Raw genomic sequence first — 23,335 nt, forward strand, 5'->3', positions numbered from 1 at the left:
GTACTACACTATTGTAGTAGTAAAACTGTAATTTTAAGAAAACACAAGTCACAGCTTTAACTAGGAGTATTCAGCAGACTGCCAAAACAAGGCACCAAGTGTTCTTATTTATTTTATGCATTTATTAATACATTGGGCATTTAGTTAACTTTTTAACTGGCAGACAGAAGTGGCACTGAGCGAAGTATCTCTGAAACTGTTGTGGATTTTATTTTTATTTGAAAAGTTCTAGTTTGTTACTATTCTATTAATGAAATGGGACCCTTCTGTTACTGTGAAATACTTAACAGACCTTAGAAGAAAGCTGGAATTTCTGCTATGAATGTATCTATATGAAATACCAGAAAACAAAATGTTTTTATATTGTTTATCACTAATATACAGTAAATGGTTTTATTTAATGCAATTTATTTTCTCAACTAATTTTAGTTTGTGTTGCTCTGTAGTAAACCAATGCTTCACTCTTTCTTTAAAAACTGTATGGAATTCTTTGACAGTCTCAAACACTATTGTGTTCTGTTTTCATTAAAAGGTTTTTTTTCCCATACAGTTAATAATTGTAGAAAGATTCTGTAGATGCAATCATTTGTTACTACTTTCATGCAAGAAAAACAAAATGACTAGTGATGAAGGACTGCTATACATTTCACTAAATCTTGCCTTGGTAGGTGCCAATCAAGTGGATGGCCTTGGAGTCAATTCTGCACAGAATCTACACACATCAGAGTGACGTCTGGAGTTATGGTAGGTCAAAGGCCATATGGTGCAGACAGGCTGAAATTATACTAAACTAGTGTAGTGTGGGATTCAGAGGGATCGTGTTGTATCAGGGATCCAAACGAAGTGATTCAGGGCATTTTTTCTATTCACAAGGCCTGGCTGACAGGTGGAAAGTACATCTCCGGTTAGCTCTTACAGACTACAAAGAACAGTCAACACCTGCGATTCATAAAATACCCTGCTGTCAAGTCTTGACTCACACACATTGGGAGCAGTCAAGTGACTTTGGAGATGCAGGCCTCGTGGCTCAGCCTCTGCTGTTCCTTGCAATAAAACACTAGCTCTCTGAGATGAGTGGATCACATTTCTCCGCTGCCTGCAGATGACCAGGCTGTGGCTAAGGCAGAAAGTCTCTGTTTTATTCATTTTTCAGACAAGCCATTGCACCTATTTCTTAACAGGAACCATGAAAGTCTAGTCCAGGAACCTGTATGTCTGTGGATTTCATGTGTATTCTTTATTAAATGGCTTTCAACACAGTTGCCAGCTGGAATATTGCCAGAGAAAAACTTAAAAAGATGTACAGTATATGTAAAGTGTAGTTACTAATTAAGCATTTAAGAATTTAAGATAATTCACTGGCAAGCTCCAAAAGCTGTGTGTTTTTTCTAACAAATACACTACTGTAAGTTAGTGCATGTGGAAAATGAAGGTAAGCTTAAATTTGACCTACTAAAAGCTTCAGCAAACCCAAGAACTGACGCTAAAGAGGCCCTGGAGAGGATACTGGATAAAATATGCAGTTACTGCTTTTTTTAAAATTCATTCCCATGAGCTCAGTAATATCCGCAGGAACTTGTATAGTTAACCACAGAGGAGCTGTAATATAGTTTCATTTTACAGCGCAGAGGCCTTGTCCTAAGTCAGACCTGAACAGACAGCACTCCTGGACACCCTTTGTACCTACTGAGGGAGTGTATATTTAGTAACTATTCATAATTTTTTATCATGCAAAGCAACGAAAGAAGAGAATACCATCAATATTAAAAAATCACTAAAACATTACATCATAACCTACTGTAACCCCACCTAAAATACCAACAGTAATTTCAAAGAAAACTACATCTCTTGACATGGGCTTTTTGTTTGCTGGTGGCTTCTTCTGTATAGTCTGTGGAAAGACACCACTTTAACAGATTTTTGGCAAGAGTTTTGATTATAATCTGGGGAAAAGTCATGTTACACTTCAGTGTTTTTAAAGGAAGAGTTTCCAAGGCTACAGATCAGAAAAAAGGTTTATATTTCAGATTGTCAGATAACTTTTCCTGACCAAGTTCAGAAAGTCTGAGCAAATAAAAATACAACCTGGAACCTGAAACACCGGGGCTGTTTAGAGACTATTTTAGGAATTAAAATTCAAGCAGCTCAATTCGTTACGATTTCAACTGATAACTAGTCAGTAGCTTCTGAGTAGAGAACAATTAGAGAAAGTGATTTTAAAATGTATTTTACAGTTCAATGTCATTTTCTTTTAAATAGTAACACTAATCCTTTTACTCTGAAAATGACTCATTCACTACTCACCCTGCCTGAATAGCAGCAGGTCCACAGATACTGTGACCGTGTGATTTGTATTCATCTTATTCACAGTGCAGTTGCTGCGAAACCATCATGTGTCATTCGAGATGATTCCACGGGCTATATGTGGTTTTTTTTATTGATTAACCAGCCTCATCACGATGTTAAGAGTTTGGTATGTTTGACTGTGGAATGGTACTCTGTGAGGTGGTTGGTCCAGTTCACCTGATTCCAGGTTCTTCTGCTTAGGTGTGACAGTTTGGGAGTTAATGACCTTTGGGTCAAAGCCTTACGATGGAATTCCAGCCAGTGAGATTGCAGGGATCCTAGAGAAAGGCGAACGCCTGCCCCAGCCTCCCATCTGTACCATTGACGTCTACATGATCATGGTGAAGTGTAAGTGTTGTATCTGCGTTGTGCATTCTGAACCCCTTCCCCCACAAACCCAAAAGAATTAACCAGCATCACAAAAACAATAAATGAAACATCTCTACTGTTTTAAAATGTATTTATTTAGAACTCACCAACTTTGCCTCCCGTGTGAGTACTTTTATTGTACATATAGTACTTTTTTTTAAGACAACAGAGATAAAGATGTGCAACAGGTCTGTCTCTCCTGAAGTGGCTCATTTAATCAACTTGTACACCACATGTGAAGTTGTTTACATGTAATAGAGGCCTGAACGACCTCTAGTGGCAGGTCAGCTGAAACTGCTAGGCTGATTACTGCTGGCCTACCACAATAAGTAACCTTGGAATTTAGAGAATGTGGGTTCGGCAATTGTTTTTCCTCTTTCTATCCATCCATCTATAATCATCTGTAAGTCCTGGGAAGGGCTGTGGCAGCCCTGTAGGCATCCAAAGCGAAGGACACAAGGCAGGACTGAGAGCATAACACTGACTTTCCAGATTGGCCCTTTATGAGCATAAAGTGGAAGTTCTATGCTTGTACATTTTCCTCTGATATACATAACTGTCAGATCCATCTCCTATCTTTCTCACTGTGAATCCCACAGATTATACAGAGGTAGTGCCAAATGAGAAAATAATGCACCGAGGAATTATTACAGTTTCCACTGAACCTTAGCTAGTTGAACCATTCAGCTTTAAGACTCAGTTTATTGACTATTTGGAGTTAATTAGTCTTGAACTCATTTTCCTGTTGTCTTTACCATGAAGCATGGTTTCCATATTTGTTCTTATGTATATCACTCAGGCTGGATGATCGATGCAGATAGCAGACCCAGATTCCGAGAGCTTATTGCAGAGTTTTCAAAAATGGCTCGGGATCCCCCCCGCTATCTTGTCATACAGGTAAAAAGAGCTAAAGTATACATCTTTTGCCATGTAGAGTTTATTTTAGGGAACCAGCATTGAATCTCTTATCTTGTAATTTCATGAGTATTTGTGTGTTTAAAGCTCACTGCATCTGTGCTTTGAGATTTTTGTTTTTCATTTTGCAGGATTCCTTTTGTTTATATATAGTATTCCATTTCTTCTCCTTAGGATCAATATTTCTCAGTGTCTGTGAAATTAGCCTAGATGACCACTTTGCCCTGTCAGAACTCAGATTAGTACCACAAAGCTCATTTTCTTTCTACTTTAAGTTACCAACTTTTTCAGAAACACAATTATGAATACAAAACAAAAACACATGCAAAAAAGAGAGCTCACACCCTAAATGAAAAGTTGGCTAGATACATTTTTAAGAAAACACATCTGACCATGTTGTTACTATTTGGCTTAACTCTTCTTTGTGTGTGGCAAAAACCTACAGTGTGAGAACCTGCCATATTACAAGATTTTATTAAAGATTTCCCTAGGATCTGAGACACACAGTACATTATATCTCCCGATCCAGCAGTTGTGCTTAGTGTTATGGTATTTCAAATCACAATGAAGTGGAAAATAGACTCTTTGTAATTTTTTCTACAGTATGTGTACCACTTCTTAGTGAATCTCAAAGATTGTCAAAGTTAATGTACAGGTGTTTTTTTTCTTTCCGATTAAGTTGTTCTGTTGTTTCACAGGGTGATGAACGCATGCATTTGCCAAGCCCCACTGATTCCAAGTTCTATCGCACCTTGATTGATGGAGATGAAATGGATGATGTTGTGGATGCAGATGAGTATCTCGTTCCCTACAACGGCTTCTTCAACAGCCCCAGCACGTCTCGGATGCAGCTCTTACACTCTATGGTAAAGCCATCTCAAAGTCATCTGAGGGTCTTGCGGTGCCGGGAGTGGAAAATGGAAGATGTGTCAGTTTTGCTCCCAACATATTCTAATATGGATCTGTGTGACACTTTCTCTGTACTACAGCTGTGGGCACATTTTTGACACATTTATTGGGTCATGGGCTGAGCGCTTCATTGCAATTGTGTCTACAAATACGATGTTATGTAGGTTAGTTTAACACACATCTTCTCGTTGATTATCAGAATTATGTTCTGCAGCAGTGCATTTTTCATCTCTTGCTAAGGATGTATACATTTTGGCATTAGAAAGGACAGAATAATTCAAAACTTTATCTGTGTTTTTGTACATTGTGTGCTGGGCCTTGAGGCAACAACGGATAAGTGTTGTCTGGGTAATGACTGCGGGAGATGTTGTACTTTTTTGGCCCAGTCCACTTGGCTGGAGAACAACTTCCTTGCCAAGGATATGAGCCTGATCAAAGACCCACTGGGACAGAAGAAATCAAGGGAAATTGAATGCATAGGCGGATATGTGGGAGGGAAAGGGAAAGTCAGTTAAATTTCAAACACAGCTGAAATGGGAATGCATGTACCTGGCAGCCAAATAGAGCAAGTGAGATGGCTGTGGGTGGTTAAATCCTCTTCCTGAGGTTTCATAGCTACAAACATCAGGTACTGACTACCAGGTCTACACTGTTCACCAAAAGCACTCAGACTGTTATCCATATAATCCTGCTTTGTATGTAAGGCTCTTCATGGAGCAGTTTCCTTCTAATGGTATGGCATATTGCCACCTAGTAAATGTAATTTTAGAACACTGTGATGAGATGCAGAGATTTTAGCAATATTATTCTTAAAGGTTCAAAATTATTCAACCCTTTTCTGAAAATTAATTTAGTCGGTCATGCTTTTGTGCTTTCACGTCATTTTTCTTAAAGCAGTATATACTGTACTGTAAAATGCCAACAGCATACATAAAGTGCCTAATACCTTTTATACTGTGAAAGACTTGCCAATCACTAACAGCTGATCCTCAACACACAATAAGCAAACGAATCATCTTTCCCTCTGCCTATCTAGAAATGTAGTTTCCTCCTGGAAGCAGGGCGGAGGAATCTTCTAATTTTAGAAGGCAGGGATATAGTGGACAGGGGCTTCCCAAAACACAAAGCTTGAAATATACTGTCTACAATCTAGTTCTGTATGCTGTCACAAAAAGTTCAAAAGATTGTAGGTTGTCCTTTTTGAGTAATAGTATTCAAGTACTTTTTAATTGAGCGAGGTTTTAAAATGATACAACTGGAAACCCATTAAACCCATAAAGGATAACAGTGTGGGAAGGGAGTGTGAAATGTTTATCAGTGGTTTTGCACCAGTATGTGATCTTGTTATTTAGTTAATTCAAAGGATATAATTTGAATTTCATTATTGAATTACAGAGCCTTAACAGCAGCATGGGATCTTGCACGATCAGAAATGGGGTAAGTGGAATTGAAAGAGCTAGTACTGGGCTCCTGTGAGAAATAACATTAGTCTTTTTTTAAGTTTGTGCAGTAAATGGTACCAGGAATTTATATTTCAAGGAAGGATAATTTTTTTTTTTAAAGGCAACGACTGTTCTTACTGACTGCATCACTGAACTGCTACAAACCTGTATTGGATAAAGTGATTAGAAAACTGATGGACTGATACTACACAGCCTAGAAAAGCCAAATCTGTATTTTTCAGAAACCCCATTTTAAAGGTGTCTTCTTTGACGTTCCTGAGAACTTGATAAAATGCATGCCAGTCCTCCCACTGGTGCACATTCAGAACACTTTTTGACGTCTGATATGTGCTAGGCTGTGTGATTGTAGGATTGGATAGCCAGAATGTTTAAAGGCTCTAATGCAGTAAAAAGAGTTATGTTGTTTAGTTGACATTTGTAACTCACCTTTTAACATTTTTTTTATATTAAACATTTTTAAAGATGTAATTACAGTACATTTACATACTGTATAGACTTCTTAACCCAAAATATTTTTCACAGTATGAAATATTAAAAGACACATGGAATGTTATCAGGGTGGGACTGGTTCTCCTTTTCAATACTGTGAATAAATATTGCATGAAGGTTGTCAAACCAGAATGACAGCTTATATTTCATTTTTACTTGGTTTGCAAAACCTGACTTTTTTTCTTGTGTTTTTGATTATCAGGGATATCCGATGAGAGAGGATAGCTTCATCCAGCGCTATATTACTGACCCTACAGATGGAGCTTTCGAAAAGGACTTTCAGCCTGTACCAGGTGAGTGATGGATGCTGTGTACATTGCATAAACATTGAACGCTTAGTGAATAATTTTCAAAAACAAATATTTTTGATTAATGCGGTACTTCATTCAAATAAGGTACAGTGGGAGGGTGCATTTTATTCCATCATCATTGACCATCTGTGTCTTTTTCGCATTCATTCTGATTTTCTGATTGAAAGTGTATGTGACATCATCATTATTTTGTTTGGCTGACACTTACATTTACATTTAAGCTGCCCATGTACACACTTGAGTATTTTACTGGAGCCTCCCTCAAGGGTCCAACAGCAGTGAAATGAATCAAGATTAGAGTCTCTAATTGAATCCTTCTGTTGTGTCTGACAGAGTATGTGAACCAAAATGGGAACCCAGTGTCCGACGTCATGAACCCCATCTATCAGGACAGTGTTGTTCCCATCTCAGCAGTGACGAGGGCTCAAAATGCAGACTCTCAGTATCTGAATTCCTTCAGCAACACCGCTGACTTCCACGAATACCTCAACACCGTACAGCCGGCTTTGCCCAGGCCCTTGTTTGACAACCCACACTACTGCGACCAAAAAGTCACTCACCAAACCAGCCTGGACAATCCTGATTACCAGCAGGACTTCTTTCCTCCCAAGTCCAAGGTCAATGGGCATCTTCCCGCTGCTGAAAACACTGAGTACTTGGCCTTGTCAGCGCAGGCCGAGGTACACTAGTCGATTCTTTCGTGGATTGAGTGCACCTTCTTGGATATAGCTGTTCCCAGTTTCTCAAACCTCCTGTAAGCCTGGGCTCTGATACAGCAAAACAGTTTCAACAAACGTAGTGGATGGAGTTCAGAGAAGTGCCATTAGCAGCATCAGCTTGATCTCCTTTCCCACCTTCTTACCTGCAAGGATGCTTCTGTCCCCAGTGACGTGATGGCTATGACACTAAGCAAAGCAATTACGATTATTTCCCTTCCTTCAACTTAAAGATCGATCACACATCTTAAAAACATGATCCACCCCACCTTCCGTGAACAGAATGAAAAATGTTTCTACTTTTTCTCTAAGCCATAAATTGAAAATTGAAAATACACAGGGTGAATATGAGCATTAACATGTTGGTTAGCAAGTGACTAGGTGCTTGATTTTAATTCTTAGCTAAGATACAAACAACAGTATCTCTGTTTTTTTTTTGGAGAAATAGGCTTTCAGCCTCATAAATGGACTGATTGTGATTCTGCAGAAGTGTGGCCTCCATTAAGAGAGACCAAGCAACACAAAGGAGGAGTTTTTTTGTTTTTTCATTCATTATGTTTTGACTTAAAAAGCCATATTAGACATTCCCTTGGATCAGAAGAGTGTTTTTAAAGTGTTTATCCATGAAAAATACTGTATATTGTGTGGCGTTCATGGATTCCAAGATCATTCTTAATGGGTATGTTAATTGAATGTCTCCAACTGATGTCCCAAATCACATACAGGATCATTTGTTTGTGCTGTTTGACCCAGAGACCAAAGCTGTCCAAAAAGTGCAATGTTGGGTTTCCAGTTGGGTTGCTATAATAATTCACTGGGATCTAGTGTGTCCACAGGTTGTTTTGGGAAGAACTTAGGACCAGATCTTCATTTCCACACAGTATTTGGTGTTTTTATTAATTGGTTGGATGAAAAAGGACTAAATCAGAGTAGTGGCTAAGTAAGGCTGAAGTCTAATATTTCCTGTGCTGTCAACAGATGTAGTTCCAATTTTATGTGTATTTATTCATCAAAAAGGTGTAAACATTTTTGCTTTTTGTTATTTAACCACATCGTTTTCAAAGAGCTCTGAAATTCTTTTGGGTACAACTAACGTTGTGAATGAGGTCGTTTTATCATGTTTTAAAGAAATACATATACAGTACACCATACTTCATAAATTTGATTGTGAAAACTGTTTGGGTACAGACATTGAACAACAGAAAACTAAAGTTCTTTTAAGATTTACAGAAAAGATTTCTGGAAAGAGCAAGAAGAAAGCAGTATTCTTTTATATGTTTTTTAATTTTTGCGAAAGGTCAAATATATTTGCCTTTCAAAACATTTGTATGGAAGAACTGCAAAGGTGATTTCATGCAATGAGGAGAATTTAAAAGTTAATAGTTAAACATTTGAGTGCCAACACTGCAGTTAAACATTTCTGCTTTACCATAAATATTTTTTTTCCATTTTATTCAAAAACAATGTAGCATATTGTCCTTCTTATTATCATTTATTGAGTTTCTTGCTTTTGGCAGTTAGGCAGCTTAGATATGACAGTGAAACAGAAACAATTCAGGACAAGAGGGGAAGTCTCTAAGGAAGGAGTAGGCAGCTGCTAAAGTCTGAAATTGGCAGCTTACTGTAGAATGAGAAAACGCATCCTGTTTTCACTAAAGCAAAGAACAGATATGGTAGTGTCTTGTGCTTTTAGTGTCTATGTGAGATTTCTGCTTTAAATGGATTTCTTATAAGGTGGTTGTGTTTAAATGTATTTGTAAAAGGAGATGTAGTTTGTTATAAATAACATAACATTACTAGAAGTAATCGTGAAAAAGATGAGATACATAAATATTTGAATGTAAAATGGAAATCTGAACAGTTCTGTTCACCTACAGAAGATTTCCTGTGAAAGAAAATTCTCACATTCTTATGTTTCGCATTTCAGCTCACTACAATTAATGACTTGATTACGTGATTTATGGATATCTGTTACGTTGAAAAAAATGTAATATACCGACTACTACAGACTACTACAGTGTACGCTTATGAAATGAGCTAGAATGTTTTGTTAGATTTTGGACAAAGCCTCTATGGACACTTGACAAACTCACAATTAAAAACTGGTCTTTGAGGAGTTGGTATTATGATGTTGTATCCCAACTGTCTAGTACCTAACAATGTGGTAAAAATGATCAATCGTCTTGCAGAGTCTACGAAAAAGGTCTTCAACTGTCATATCCTTTTCATTTAAGGTATTGCCTGTCCACTTGTCACCTGGCGTGTTTTATTTCTAAGTTGTTTTTAATTTCAAGATTGCAAAAGGGCTGACTTTTACATTTCAGAGAATAACATAGGAAGACACATCAGGGTTCTTCCAAAGAAAACTAGTCTCTCACATACAGTAGATCTGTGTTTCTGGATAACTAAACTGACATAACCAGTAATATGTTAACTGATGAAATAACCTTTTCTAGCTGCGCCCTGCTGGTCAAATTCAGACTGGTTAATGAGAGAGAAGCTCTAACTGACATTTGGTCTTTTGACTTCTCAAGTGACCTATTTCTACCTTGCTAAATAAAGCTGTATTGTCAGGCCTTGGAAAGTGAATAGCACTCTCACAGTTTCAATGCACTTGCAACAAGCTTTTCAGTACTTCACATTACATACTTTCTTTGATCTTCTCATTACTTTAACATGAGGTATTCAGAAACATGAAGACTGGAATCAGGACAGCTCTTGGCTGTGGACCCTGGGAAGACATTGTCCAAAAAATAAGTTTTAAGTCTTAATTTTCAATTTAATGTTTTCCAGTGTTGGTTTGGAAACTGTAGGGATCATGGTTTAGAAATTGCTATTGTATCTCAGCTAGTTCTGATGCTGAGGATTTTTTACGTTGCTGTCCCTCAGCATTTGACACGACAGACATATACTAAGGCTGGAATGCAGAAAAAAACTATGCTGTAGCCACAAGATACTTTCACCATTGGGATCTCCTGTCATACAAACTCAGGACTACCCAAAAGAGAGATTTAAAAATTTCACAACATAAACCTTGTTGTTGTCTTTGAGTTCAGGTACAGTAAAGGGTCCACTAGAGTTATTCTGTAACTTTAAAAGTGATATTTTTTTAGAGATTTGAACTCTAACTAACTTGAACTTTTTGATTCTGTTTATTTTTTGCTGTTTCTGTTATGCAATAGATAGAAACCAAGGTATTAATGTACCTCCTTTTATCAATCGGTAGTAAAGAAAATATTCCTTTGTAATAAGCCAAAGACTTTGTGGATAGCAATCATTAAATCCTTAGGAATAGTGCCGTTGTTTTCATGTTTGTTCTTAAAGGGATGCACAGCTGTCCTGGCTGTCTGGATTTCATTTGAAATTCTGTATTTATGGCATCCTCTCACGTGTATGTACTTAAGTGAGCTTTCAGTTCAGGTTGCCTGATGTTTAGCTTACAGTGTATTGAATGTAAACTGCCATATGTCAGCAAAATCTATTCAAAGTGTTTTATTCTAAGTATTTGTCTTTACTATATATAACACCACACCATTTGCAATCAGATACAGAAGTACACATTAAACGCATTTATCCCTCTAGCTTTGGAAGTCATTAGAAAGAATAGTCTTTTATTTTCTAAGTATTTTCATATATATTTTCATTGATACCTAAAGGATAATTTTTTAAGAATTATCCTTTAGGTATCAATGCGACAGCTAATGTATAACTGTGAAGGCTTTACAGAACTTGTTTAATTGTGATACATACAGTACAACCGACAACCTAGCAGAACATTGTAAAAGGCGCATTTTTCCTCAAGGTTTCTTTGTGTTTTATGTCAAGGATGTGTTTTCAGTGCTTTTTAAAATTCAGCATAAATCTTTGATACTTCAAGTCAAATACTGAAAAATACTAAAACATTGCATTACTAAACTAGTGGCTGTCAAGTTAATTTGCCTTAGCTATTTTCAGCCTTGCCAAACAGTTTCATTGCATTTCCTGAGCAGTGGCTTTTTCCAAGTTTTTTCTTCACTTTGCTGTTCGGTACCTTTTTATCTGTGCTTAATAGTATTTTAGATAAAGACTTTAAACAAAACAGACTGGACTCTAGCTTAATAGACTTTCACTGCACCAGGTAAAGGACCATGTGGAATAATTTAGATTAGCCTTGGTATAGACATGTACAGTTCTATTTTAATTGGCTAGGAGAAGTAATTTTAGTATTTTAGTAAAAAGGTTTTGTTCCTGAGGTCATGAATGAGTTGACTCTGTATTCATACTTTATGACTCTAGAGTAGCATGATATCAAACTATAATTATAGGGTAATCTTACGTACAGAAGAATAATGGCACTTACTGTAACTATTGAACTAGCACGTTTTGTTCTCTATGAGACTTGCAAGTTCTTCAGTAGAAAATTAGTGTTACCTTTGAATTCACAAGTGCACCAAATCCTCTTCTAAGAGAAAACAATTATGTCATATTTTGGTCTTAATAGTACCCTCAAGTTTAGGCAAAGCTTTCCAAAATCAGCTGTAACAAATAACCCTAGAATGCCAAGGGCTGGAAATGGATTATTTTCCAAATAAGCCCACACACTATCTTTCCCTTACATTTAATTTCTAGTTTGTAAAGAAGAGATTTGCTCACTGAGTCTTAAAATGTTGAACTTAATCTTTACAGCGCATTTGTTTTGTCACATATTCCCTTTGTTGCTGTTTGCTTTCTGTAATTAACTGAAAAACAAAACAGCAATGTCAGGTCACAGAAAGTCTCCTTTGTACAAAGTTGAGATTCAGTGCTGAAAGGTGCTTCCATATTTGTGAGATGTGTCCACACAAACACATGATATCCAATACATGTGCTATGCACACATGTACTGAGCATCAAAAGACTTTTCTCACTACTGTATGTGTCCATGAATGTCCTTAGAATAATAAAAAATGTGATTTTTTCTTTATAAGAATATAATGTTATTGTGTTTAATTTAACATTCATCGCCAACTATGATAAGTTGGAGTGATTTTGACTGCTGCATAGGTGATAAATCAGCTCAGTGAGACAATTGCCTTGTAAAAGGATAGGAGGTGTTTAAACCTGTTGACTGTGAAACCTAGGGGAAATCAAGAAGGAAAATCATGTAAAGGAACCAACATGCCATCAAGAGGACACTGACACATGAAAAGAGCAGCACCTATAGGTGCACTTACCAGCAGTGGAGTCAAGTCCTCTTCAGTGATGAGACAAGATTTTGTGTAAACCACCACCACAAATGCCAGTGAGTTTGTTGAAAACATGCAGCATGATACACGGATCAATGGAAGGGGAGGTTCAAATGTGATGGTCTGTGCGGGAGTGTCTAGTCTCTACAGAACTCTGCTTATATGAAATGGCGGTAACGTGACTGCATGGCACTCGACCGACCAAATCCTACTCATTCCAGCAGCATAAAGCATGTCTTCATGCTGCTTGTCTCACAAAAGCTTAAGAATGTGAGCGTAGTGTGCCCTGGATGCCTTACTTTCAAGACTTGAGCATCTTTGAACATTTATGAGATAAGTTTGGAAGAAGAGCGGTGTCTGTGGCTCAGTGTCCAGTAAACTGGTACATGCTTGTCCAGAATCTACAAGACAAATGGCACAAAATCCCACGAGACAACAATAGCAACCTGACGCAAAGCAAGAATATCAGGTGTACAGCTTATATTACTTCCAATGATGGCCAAATATGCTGAGGTATATTTGTCTCCCCGCTAATAAAAAATTTACATACAACAGCATAATGAATTTACTTATGTAATGCACATTAAATAAAATATAAGAACACACAAAAACTACAGTAGTAAAACTACAGTACAGTACCAACTGGTGAATGTGGTTTAGTTATTTGTTTTTTATTAGTGTTTTCTTTTTGATGCTCAGTACATAAAATGCTTAATACAATTCTATTTCTAAAGCCAGTCCTTCTGATATACTCAATTTGTTATCTTCAAGGTTGACCTTTTAAATGCTCACATGGAAAGCACAAAGCTTATGTAACCTTATGTCATTTTCTAGCTCCACTTTGAAACATTGCGCAGTTTGATGGTTTAATTAAGTAATCATGCACAAAGAATGATCTGTGTGGATATGTACATGTTACAGTTATACAGTAGGCTGGGAACTCACAATCTCTTGTTCTACAATGTAGAACTCCTTTTCTCAAATTGTTCTAGTTCTGTACTACACTGGGTCAGAAAATTATGACCAGATTTTTCTATAGAAAAATGGATGCTATAGTACAGATTTTATAATTGTTCAAAATGTATTTGGTCACAAATTGTAAGTTTAGGCAAAAGTGGTACAGTATGCAGGCAGAATTTATGTTAATACAGAGGATTTGGTGTACTTAAAATCCTGTCTTTAATTATATCACACAAATTAAATGTTCCATCAAGATACATTTCCTCTCTTTGTCCAGACTTCATGAAGATGAAGTGTAAACATTAATTTCTTACTTTAGAATTTTAACACAAAATAATAATTTCAGTTGGACTCAGGAATAATGCCTTTTAATGAGCATGTAGAGTACTTTTAGTATGTAGATGGTTATAGTTTTTCAGAGATGAAATGCTGAAGCACTATTTGTACATAGTTTATAATGGTTTTTAAAACTGTTTATAGATCTTATATGAGAATGTTTGTATATGGAGTCTGAAATGAAAAGAGGAAACTATATATTGCTGATGTAAACACTGATGTTTGAAATTTTATTGTTACCTGTCCCATATGTGAAGATTATATGAATGTCTATGAGAAGATTTTAAGAAAATGTCACAAAAGAAACGGTACTGATATTGAAAGTTCCTGAGCCATTCACAGCTGGCTCAGTACAGTTCATGGTTTTAAAATGTGTTTGTGAAAGTAAACCTGTAGCAATAAGTCAGCACCTTTTCTCAACTTCCTTCTACCAGTGCAGTGTTTTTGTATTGACATACAATATGCTGCACTTATTGTCAATTGTGATTTTTGTGAATAAACACTAGTACCATGCTTGAAATGAAACAAGTTATGTGTTTTTGCTACTTTGTTCAGGAAATATTGTAATTCTGCATGCTGTGTTAAAATTAAATAAAATACTATAAAATGTTTGCTTTCTGTCCTCATTGTTGTAATTGCTCAATGTGATATTTGGTTACATGTGAAATAATGGCTAAAACTGTCATTTTTCCATTCGATTCACAAATCCTCCAGCAGCCAGCCCTGCCATCAGGTCAATATCAGCCACACCAGTCCAATCACGGATTCCCCACCCCCCAATTCTGTCATCACACCCACCAGTCTCCTTCCAGATTGTAAATCCAGTCTGCTTTTGGTCTCTCCGAGGACTGAAGGTTCGTCTTCCAATAGACTTCACTGCTCTACCCAAGAATCCCCAGGTTGAAACTCCCATTGGCCCTTCAGTGACGAGCTCAGCCTTTTACCACCCATGTATTCCAGAATAATTCTTCCACATCTAAATCCCATTCCCCCAAAATCACAGACTGGAATGCGGGTTGATTGCAAGGAACTTCAAAGGAATGAGGAGGCACATTTTCCTATTCCAATTCAACGCAACAACCCTTTTCTTCCTTTTTCTTTCTCCCCTTCTTGAAGAACACCCAGCTGGCAGGCTCTGCTACAGTGCCTTGCGAAAGTATTCGGCCCCCTTGAACTTTTCAACCTTTTGCCACATTTCAGGCTTCAAACATAAAGATATAAATTTTTTATTTTATGTGAAGAATCACCAACAAGTGGGACACAATTGTGAAGTGGAACGAAATCTATTGGATTTTTGAAACTTTTTAAAAAAAAACTAATAAAAAAATGAAAAGTGGGGCGTGCAAAATTATTCGGCCCCCTTGCGTTAATACTTTGTAGAGCCACCTTTTGCTGCGATTACAGCTGCAAGTCGCTTGGGGTATGTCTCTATCAGTTTTGCACATCGAGAGACTGAAATTCTTGCCCATTCTTCCTTGCAAAACAGCTCGAGCTCAGTGAGGTTGGATGGAGAGCGTTTGTGAACAGCAGTTTTCAGCTCTTTCCACAGATTCTCGATTGGATTCAGGTCTGGACTTTGACTTGGCCATTCAAACACCTGGATACGTTTATTTGTGAACCATTCCTTTGTAGATTTTGCTGTATGTTTGGGATCATTGTCTTGTTGGAAGATAAATCTCCGTCCCAGTTTCAGGTCTTTTGCAGACTCCAACAGGTTTTCATCCAGAATGGTCCTGTATTTGGCTGCATCCATCTTCCCCTCAATTTTAACCATCTTCCCTGTCCCTGCTGAAGAAAAGCAGGCCCAAACCATGATGCTGCCACCACCATGTTTGACAGTGGGGATGGTGTGTTGAGGGTGATGAGCTGTGTTGCTTTTACGCCAAACATATCGTTTTGCATTGTGGCCAAGAGTTCGATTTTGGTTTCATCTGACCAGAGCACCTTCTTCCACATGTTTGGGGTGTCTCCCGGGTGGCTTGTGGCAAACTTTAGACGAGACTTTTTATGGATATCTTTGTGAAATGGCTTTCTTCTTGCCACTCTTCCATAAAGGCCAAATTTGTGCAGTGTAAGACTGATTGTTGTCCTATGGACAGACTCTCCCACCTCAGCTGTAGTTCTCTGCAGTTCATCCAGAGTGATCATGGGCCTCTTGGCTGCATCTCTGATCAGTCTTCTCCTTGTCTGAGCTGAAAGTTTAGAGGGACGGCCAGGTCTTGGTAGATTTGCAGTGGTCTGATACTCCTTCCATTTCAAGATGATCGCTTGCACAGTGCTCCTTGGGATGTTTGAAGCTTGGGAAATCTTTTTGTATCCAAATCCGGCTTTAAACTTCTCCACAACAGTATTACCGACCTGCCTGGTGTGTTCCTTGGTCTTCATGATGCTCTCTGCGCTTTCAACAGAACCTTGAGACTATCACAGAGCAGGTGCATTTATACAGAGACTTGATTACACACAGGTGGATTCTATTTATCACCATCAGTCATTTAGGACAACATTGGATCATTCAGAGATCCTCGCTGAACTTCTGGAGTGAGTTTGCTGCACTGAAAGTAAAGGGGCCGAATAATTTTGCACGCCCCACTTTTCATTTTTTTATTAGTTAAAAAAGTTTCAAAAATCCAATAGATTTCGTTCCACTTCACAATTGTGTCCCACTTGTTGGTGATTCTTCACATAAAATAAAAAATTTATATCTTTATGTTTGAAGCCTGAAATGTGGCAAAAGGTTGAAAAGTTCAAGGGGGCCAAATACTTTCGCAAGGCACTGTATGTTGCCCTTGTGAGGTCCCTATTCCAATTACCACCCTTGGACAACTCACCAATCTGCCCACCAGGACACCTGTTCCTTCTCTTCCTGTATCATTTCCTTTTGACCCTCCTGCAGTCTCATATTCTTTGCTCTTTCTTTTTCTCTTCGTCTATGTCGGGCATCTTAACCACCATGCCTGCATTTCCTTCCCCTTACCTCTTGTTTCTACTATTATTATTGTTATGACGTATAGCTTGTTTTTTTTTTCTCAAGTGCCTTTGCATCATCAGGTATCCTTTTTGCAGCCCAAGCCGCAGCAGCCACTGGTTCCACTTGATGGCCAAAATAGTAAAAGCTGAACCTCTAACCTCCTCTCCCATCTTCCAATCCGGGTTTCTCCCTGGTTCCCAATGATTCCAACCTACTGTATAGCCCCAGCTGCCTGCATCCCTCTGCCAGCTGTTCATTTGCCTGGATCTCACTTAGCATTATCTAACACATCTTTTATTCCCTCTTTCTCCAAAGACTGTGTTCTCACCACAGCCATGTTCCTTTCTTTTCATTGAAATGTCCCCATCATCGTTACACTTCTTGCGCCTCTCTTTTGCCATCAGATAATCCATAGTGCAGACATTTTTCTATCACCTTAAATGCTTTTGATGTCTGCTCTTACTAAAACCCAAATCTTATCATGTCCTGTGGTCCTTCATTCCCAAGAATTGATGGAAATGGCTTTACTGTACAGCCTTAATCTTTGATTTTGCCATTTACTTTGGTGGATGCATGTTTTATTAATACCATACATTGTCCTCTGCTCAGGGTGCTGCATGTTTCAAGCAGTGGAACTAACAAATTTACTGTGGAGTACTTAACACCAAACTCCAGTCTCTTGTTTGCTGTTTGTGAATCATCACTCTCATCACCTGTGTCTCATACTTTCACAGCTTCCTGCAATAACTTTTATTTTCTTTCAGAATGCTCTATGTCTTCTCTTGGTGATCTCCCCCAATATGCTCCCCAGTCTCTTTCTCAAAGGACCAAGATGCCTGAGTACACCCCATCATTTTTGCAGGAAGACTACAAATGTACTGTAATAATTTTAATTCACCTGGATAGAAATATTCACCCTGTCATTTCCTCTTCTTCTTCTTCTTCTTCTTCTTCTTCTTCTTCTTCTTCTTCTTCTTCTTCTTCTTATTATTATTATTATTATTATTATTATTATTATTATTATTATTATTATTATTATTATCAATCACTAATATCGTAACCGGCCAACTCATTTGATCCTTTATTCTTTCGCAGAATATAACAGTTAATCGCAAATCTGTAGGTTCCTGCACCATCACTGAGATGTTCAAAGTAAAGCAAGATTCAGTGCTATCTGGTTATTTCACATCAATGTAGGCTACTACAGTCCTCAACAAGGAATTACAGACAACATGGTCTAATTCCTTGGACACCAGATTTCCAATGCCTATAAAGTTAATATCAGATCAAATCCAAAGCCTAAGGTAGGCTCATATTAAACTTTGCAATCAGGATATTGGCTCCTATTTGCCTCATGGCAGGGTTTCCAGTAACCTTGTCTTCACTGTCAGGTTGTTGTTCCACCCGGATACAAGCTGGTAGGGCCAATAAATCAACTCAGTCCAATTAATCCTTTAGTTTGTCTTAATTACAGACTGAAATAGAAGAGTGATATACTGAAGTTCTACTGACATCAACATTGTAACAACATGTAACTTTAAAAGTCCTTAATTGCAATATATGACCTTTACTTTCCCTTCTCTGTTCATGGTTTTAGATGTTCAGTATAAACTGCAATGACAGAAACATCACCCAAGCTGTCAGAAACATTTACTTCTCCATTTCACTGAGGCCCTTTTGTACTCATCTGAAGCTCCTCCATAGTGACTTTATTGGTATGTCTGTCATTGCTCCACCAAACATCCCTGGTTCAAAAAGACCCCTTGCCAAGGCCGTTCACAGTAGTTTCTCACATTTTTTAAACATCATGTTTTACTCTTACTGATTATAAAATAATTGAATTTCATTCTCATGTTCTTGAGATCAGCTTACTGGATCTGTTGCTCAATTGTGCTAACACATTATTTCACCTTTTCCACATTTTTCCACATCTTCCGCCACTCTTGAGTGGCTTCTCTCCAGGTTCTGTATAACTGTGGAGACTGTTGAACTGTAGAAGGTAATATTATGTTTTAGTGTGAGAAAAAAAAACTATTTTCAGCTAAATTAAGTCTTGTGAGAGGATGTGGGTGATGTGGTCAGAGATTACAGCCACAAAAATCAGATCATGTTAGACAGTCTTTTTTTGCTTTGGAGAGAGTGAAAAATCAAGATATTTACTTTCTCACTATGCACATTTCAACTTCTAAGAGTTGCTGAGATGCAGAGAAAAATGAACATTACCAAATTAAAATGAATAAAAGATTTGAATACAAAGAAATAAAACAAAATGTATTATTATGACAGAATTATCACAACAAATAACTGTTATACTATAATTAAAAATGAAGTGAATTAGTGAATTGAAAATATTTATTGAATTGTTTTAATTATAGTCAACAATAGGGCAAGCTATTATCGGTGTGAGAGCTGGAGTGACAGGACCTAAGTCTTCATGGACACTGTTTTGACAGGAGACCTGAATCACATGGAGACTTCAGGTGGTTCAGGCATTCTGCTTTGTTTCAACCTCATTTCTGAAACATCACTCGGCTTGGTATCAACATGGTATTTATCTTGGCTTGGACCCTGGCTTGCTTCAACCTTGTTCCATCTGATTTCCCCGTTGTGCTTTGACCTTGGTTTTAGATTCAACAGCTTTGACTGCCTGCCCGACCAAGAACTTGAGCAGTGCTGCTTCCTTGAGTCCCTACCCTGCTGTGGAAGCCCCTCTACCTGCATTTAACACCGTTCAGTTCCCCTGCCAGCGCACTGCCCACAGTTCCCCTGGGGTATCATTCTCCTTTTGACCAGGAAGTGGGTTCATCTTATGATTCACAATCTACTCCTAGTCTCACCAAGCAATGGGATCGTTTTAGTATAACAGACCCCTGAGCAAAGCCAGAGCAGCTCTTAAGAATTCCTGAAGGACCTGAAGTGGAGCGGTAGTAAATTGTCTCCAGGTGATTCAGGTCTCCTGTCAAAATGGTGTCCATGGCAAAAAGGTGGGTGGAGCAGTGGCTGGCTGCCCAAGCTAATTCTAACTCATACTTCAGTGCAGCAGCTGGGGTGAGTACGACACCATATGACTGAAACATGTAAAGAACATACTTTAAAAAAACATGCCTGTCTGTTACCTATATCTTACTAGACTTTTTATAGGCAAAATTATTATCTTCAGTATGAATGCATATCACTGTAATTGCATTTAACTGTTAACTATTTAAGGATGAAATTCTTGAAATTGTTGCAGGGAGTTGGCAGTTATAACACCAAATCCATCCCAATCCCCAACACAAAAGTGATTGCTTTGTCATTGTTTGAGTCAGAATAAGTTAGACTTTGTGACTTACAGAAGATTGAATCAAAAACCAATGAAGAAGGAAAATGAACTTCAGGAGAGGAACATTTACGTGTAAAATCTGACCTTTTACTTTTTGTTTTGGTTTTTAAGTAAACAATAACATGTTTCACTGCAGATTGCCAGTGTCTAAAAAGCAAATAAAATAACAATTTTATGGAAAATGACATCAACTTTTATTAGGAAAAAAACAGCCTTAAAATGTTTTGTTAAGAATGTCCAAAAGACCACAGTGATGAGCGCTTTGCAAAGCTTGGGCTACAAAAGAAATCTTCTAGCCAATCTCCATGGGTGGTTATACTAACATTAAGAGTGTTTTTGAAGTGCAGATGTACTGGAGCCCGGCTCAAGCCTCTTCATGGCTTGTTTGGCTGTAGAATGGCATGATGTGTTCTTTTTTGTGCACCTCTTATATACAACAATATATTTTTACTGTCAAGTTGCCTAGAATGTTTAACAACCTGTGTTCCAGTAAAAATGTCCTGTTTACACTTGTTGTAGAGTTGCTTCCTGCTGAAAAATGTATAAGAAACAGAAAAAATCCTCTCTTCTCTCCCCCTCATACAGATGTGCATTTTCAAATATCTACTATTGAGCCTTACAAGTGAACTGTACCTGTCTTTTTGCTACAATGATGCTTTTCTGTCTGTTAAAGGATGAGATCTAAATATAACTTATTTTCCATTTTATTTTAATTAGATAACAGCCCAGGTAGCTGAGGTCAGAATCTATTTCAAAATGAATAGCTTACTGTATATGAAGCTCTATTGTATTAATATATAAGCTGAGGAACTGTGCAGTTTCATTAAAGTATTTCTGTGGCCCAGTGGGGCCACGAAGAAAAGTTGCATTTTTGGTAGTCTAAATTTTGTGTTCTTGTGTTTTTATCCTGTGTTTATCCAAAGACATGCTAGTAGGTTAATTGGGTACTGGGAAAATGGGCCCTGGTGTGAGTGTGTGCGTGTCTGTGTCTGTGTATATCCTGCAACGAGACAGGCCAAGACAGGCTCTGGCTCTCACGTCACTGAATTGGATGAAGCGGTTAGAAAACGCATACTTTAGCTGGATGTACAGTATCTGAACATGATATGATACTATACATGTTATGAGTGATTCGTTGATGTTATTTCTTATCAGATGTTTTTGTCATAGATTATCATTTGTACAGAACACAGTAGCTCAAAACGTCCTACAGAGGAAGTACATTTTTTTGTCACACTATAACTTCCCCCCCTTGGGAAAGTACAATGTTCTTTATGTGGTCAAATATACAACCACAAAAAAAAATTCAAAGAATTTCATCGGGATAACCAGTGAGGAAGAAACGGCAGAGTGAAAGAAAAATTGTTTTCTATTTTTGTCCTTGAGCCGCTTGCTTGAGGATGTGGCCTTTGAAACATCCTTTGTGCGCTGCCTGTGCTTGTGGTCAGAATCAATTGAATCAGTTCACAAATCACAAGATGAATGTGTTTGACAGGTTTCACAGTGATTTGTGGATAACATAATAACAAATAATTCTTACACTTATACAGTAGCACTTTTCTGGACACTCCATTCAACGCACTTTACAGGTAATGGGGACTCCCCTCCACCACCATCAATGTGTAGCACCCATCTGGATAATGCGACAGCAGCCAAAGTATTGCAGTATGCTCACCACACATCAGCTATTAGTGAGGAGGAGAACAGAGTAATTAAATCAATTCATAGATAAGGATTATTTGGAGACCATGAGGGTAAAGGCCAGGACACTGGGGTAATACCCCTATTTGTTTCTAGAAACATCCTGGGTTTGTTAATGACCATGGAAAGTCACAATTTTAGTTTTACGTCCCATCTGAAGAATGGTGCCTTTTTTACAGTATGGTGTTCCCATCACTATACTGGGGCATTAGGATCCACACAACTCCCTACAGGTTCCACTAACACCTTTTCCAGCAGCAACATCAGCTTTCTCAGGATGCCTCCTAGGTACTGTTTTCAAGGTACTGGCCAGGCTCACACCTGCTTAGCTTCAGTGGGTTACCAGTTGTGAGTTGCAAGGCAATAGCTGCTGGCTGTTAATTATATTAAGTCATACCAGAATTAAACCGTACTATGCCATTTAAGTATGCCTTTTAAGCTAAAAATGCTAGCAGTTAATGGGCAAGGACACAAAACTACTGTTCCAGATTAAGGATGTTTGAAGTACTGGTCTGTATCAATATGGTTTGACAGAAGAGGATACCTTCCAGAGATCTGACTGTTTATAATCCATTCAACTGACAGACAGGCTTCATGTCACAGTGCCACACTCTAATCAGAAGAGCATTCATAGTCTATATTGTATTAAATATATAATTTCTACCCTTTTCCAAAAATAACCAGCCTTATGTTTATGCTTTCTATTTTATTTGCATATTATATTCAGCTTTTCTTTGATTTCTGAATTTTGAATTGGAATTTTCAATGATTTACAAATACACATAGGCCAGTGACTCATTAAGCCTTGAACTACACTTTCATTTAAAATTATTCACGCTCTGCAAAGGTTTTATATTTTGTTACCATCTGAGCTTGCAAATATGACATTTGTTTTGTATACTGTATATTAGGATCTTCACAATAAAGCTAAAGATAGAGGTAAAAACAGTGACAAAATGCAGGTGAAATTGATAGTTAAGTGAAATTAGAAGATTCATAATTGTAAATATATACAATCCCTTTGCAATGGCAAACCTAAAACTGTTGCTGAAGAATAGCTTAAAAAATCACAAAATTTGTGTAATGGTTTCTGTCTGTGTGTAATGAAAGTGGTTGAACTAGACCTCAGAGTAAATACATTTGTCTTTTTAACTTCCCTCAGATTGATATTGAAATTCAAGCCACAGATATCCAAAGCTGGATATTTAGGAGCTTGGATACTTTTGTAATCAGTAAAGTATGTCTTCTATCTTTTTTGCACGTTTTGCGGATATTCAACCTCCTTCAGATATGACAGTGTTCAATATGATCATTACGGTTTTGAAT

At 37.7% G+C, this 23,335-nt stretch overlaps 1 protein-coding gene across 2 annotated transcripts in view; it reads left to right on the forward strand.

Annotated features, from left to right (window-relative positions):
* Window positions 1-11,711, forward strand: part of egfra (epidermal growth factor receptor a (erythroblastic leukemia viral (v-erb-b) oncogene homolog, avian)) — a 118,226-nt gene extending 106,515 nt beyond the window's left edge. For both annotated transcript variants that reach the window (XM_015354473.2, XM_015354474.2), the window contains exons 22-28: window positions 669-744; window positions 2,548-2,694; window positions 3,515-3,612; window positions 4,329-4,496; window positions 5,935-5,976; window positions 6,694-6,784; window positions 7,136-11,711. In XM_015354473.2, coding sequence (XP_015209959.1) covers window positions 669-744; window positions 2,548-2,694; window positions 3,515-3,612; window positions 4,329-4,496; window positions 5,935-5,976; window positions 6,694-6,784; window positions 7,136-7,491 — 978 coding nt within the window. In that variant the 3' untranslated portion in view covers window positions 7,492-11,711. The remainder of the gene's footprint in view (window positions 1-668; window positions 745-2,547; window positions 2,695-3,514; window positions 3,613-4,328; window positions 4,497-5,934; window positions 5,977-6,693; window positions 6,785-7,135) is intronic.
* Window positions 11,712-23,335: the final 11,624 nt, after the last annotated feature.

The sequence above is a fragment of the Lepisosteus oculatus genome, chromosome 6 (genome assembly GCF_040954835.1).
Source record: "Lepisosteus oculatus isolate fLepOcu1 chromosome 6, fLepOcu1.hap2, whole genome shotgun sequence".
Classification (NCBI taxonomy): domain Eukaryota; kingdom Metazoa; phylum Chordata; class Actinopteri; order Semionotiformes; family Lepisosteidae; genus Lepisosteus; species Lepisosteus oculatus.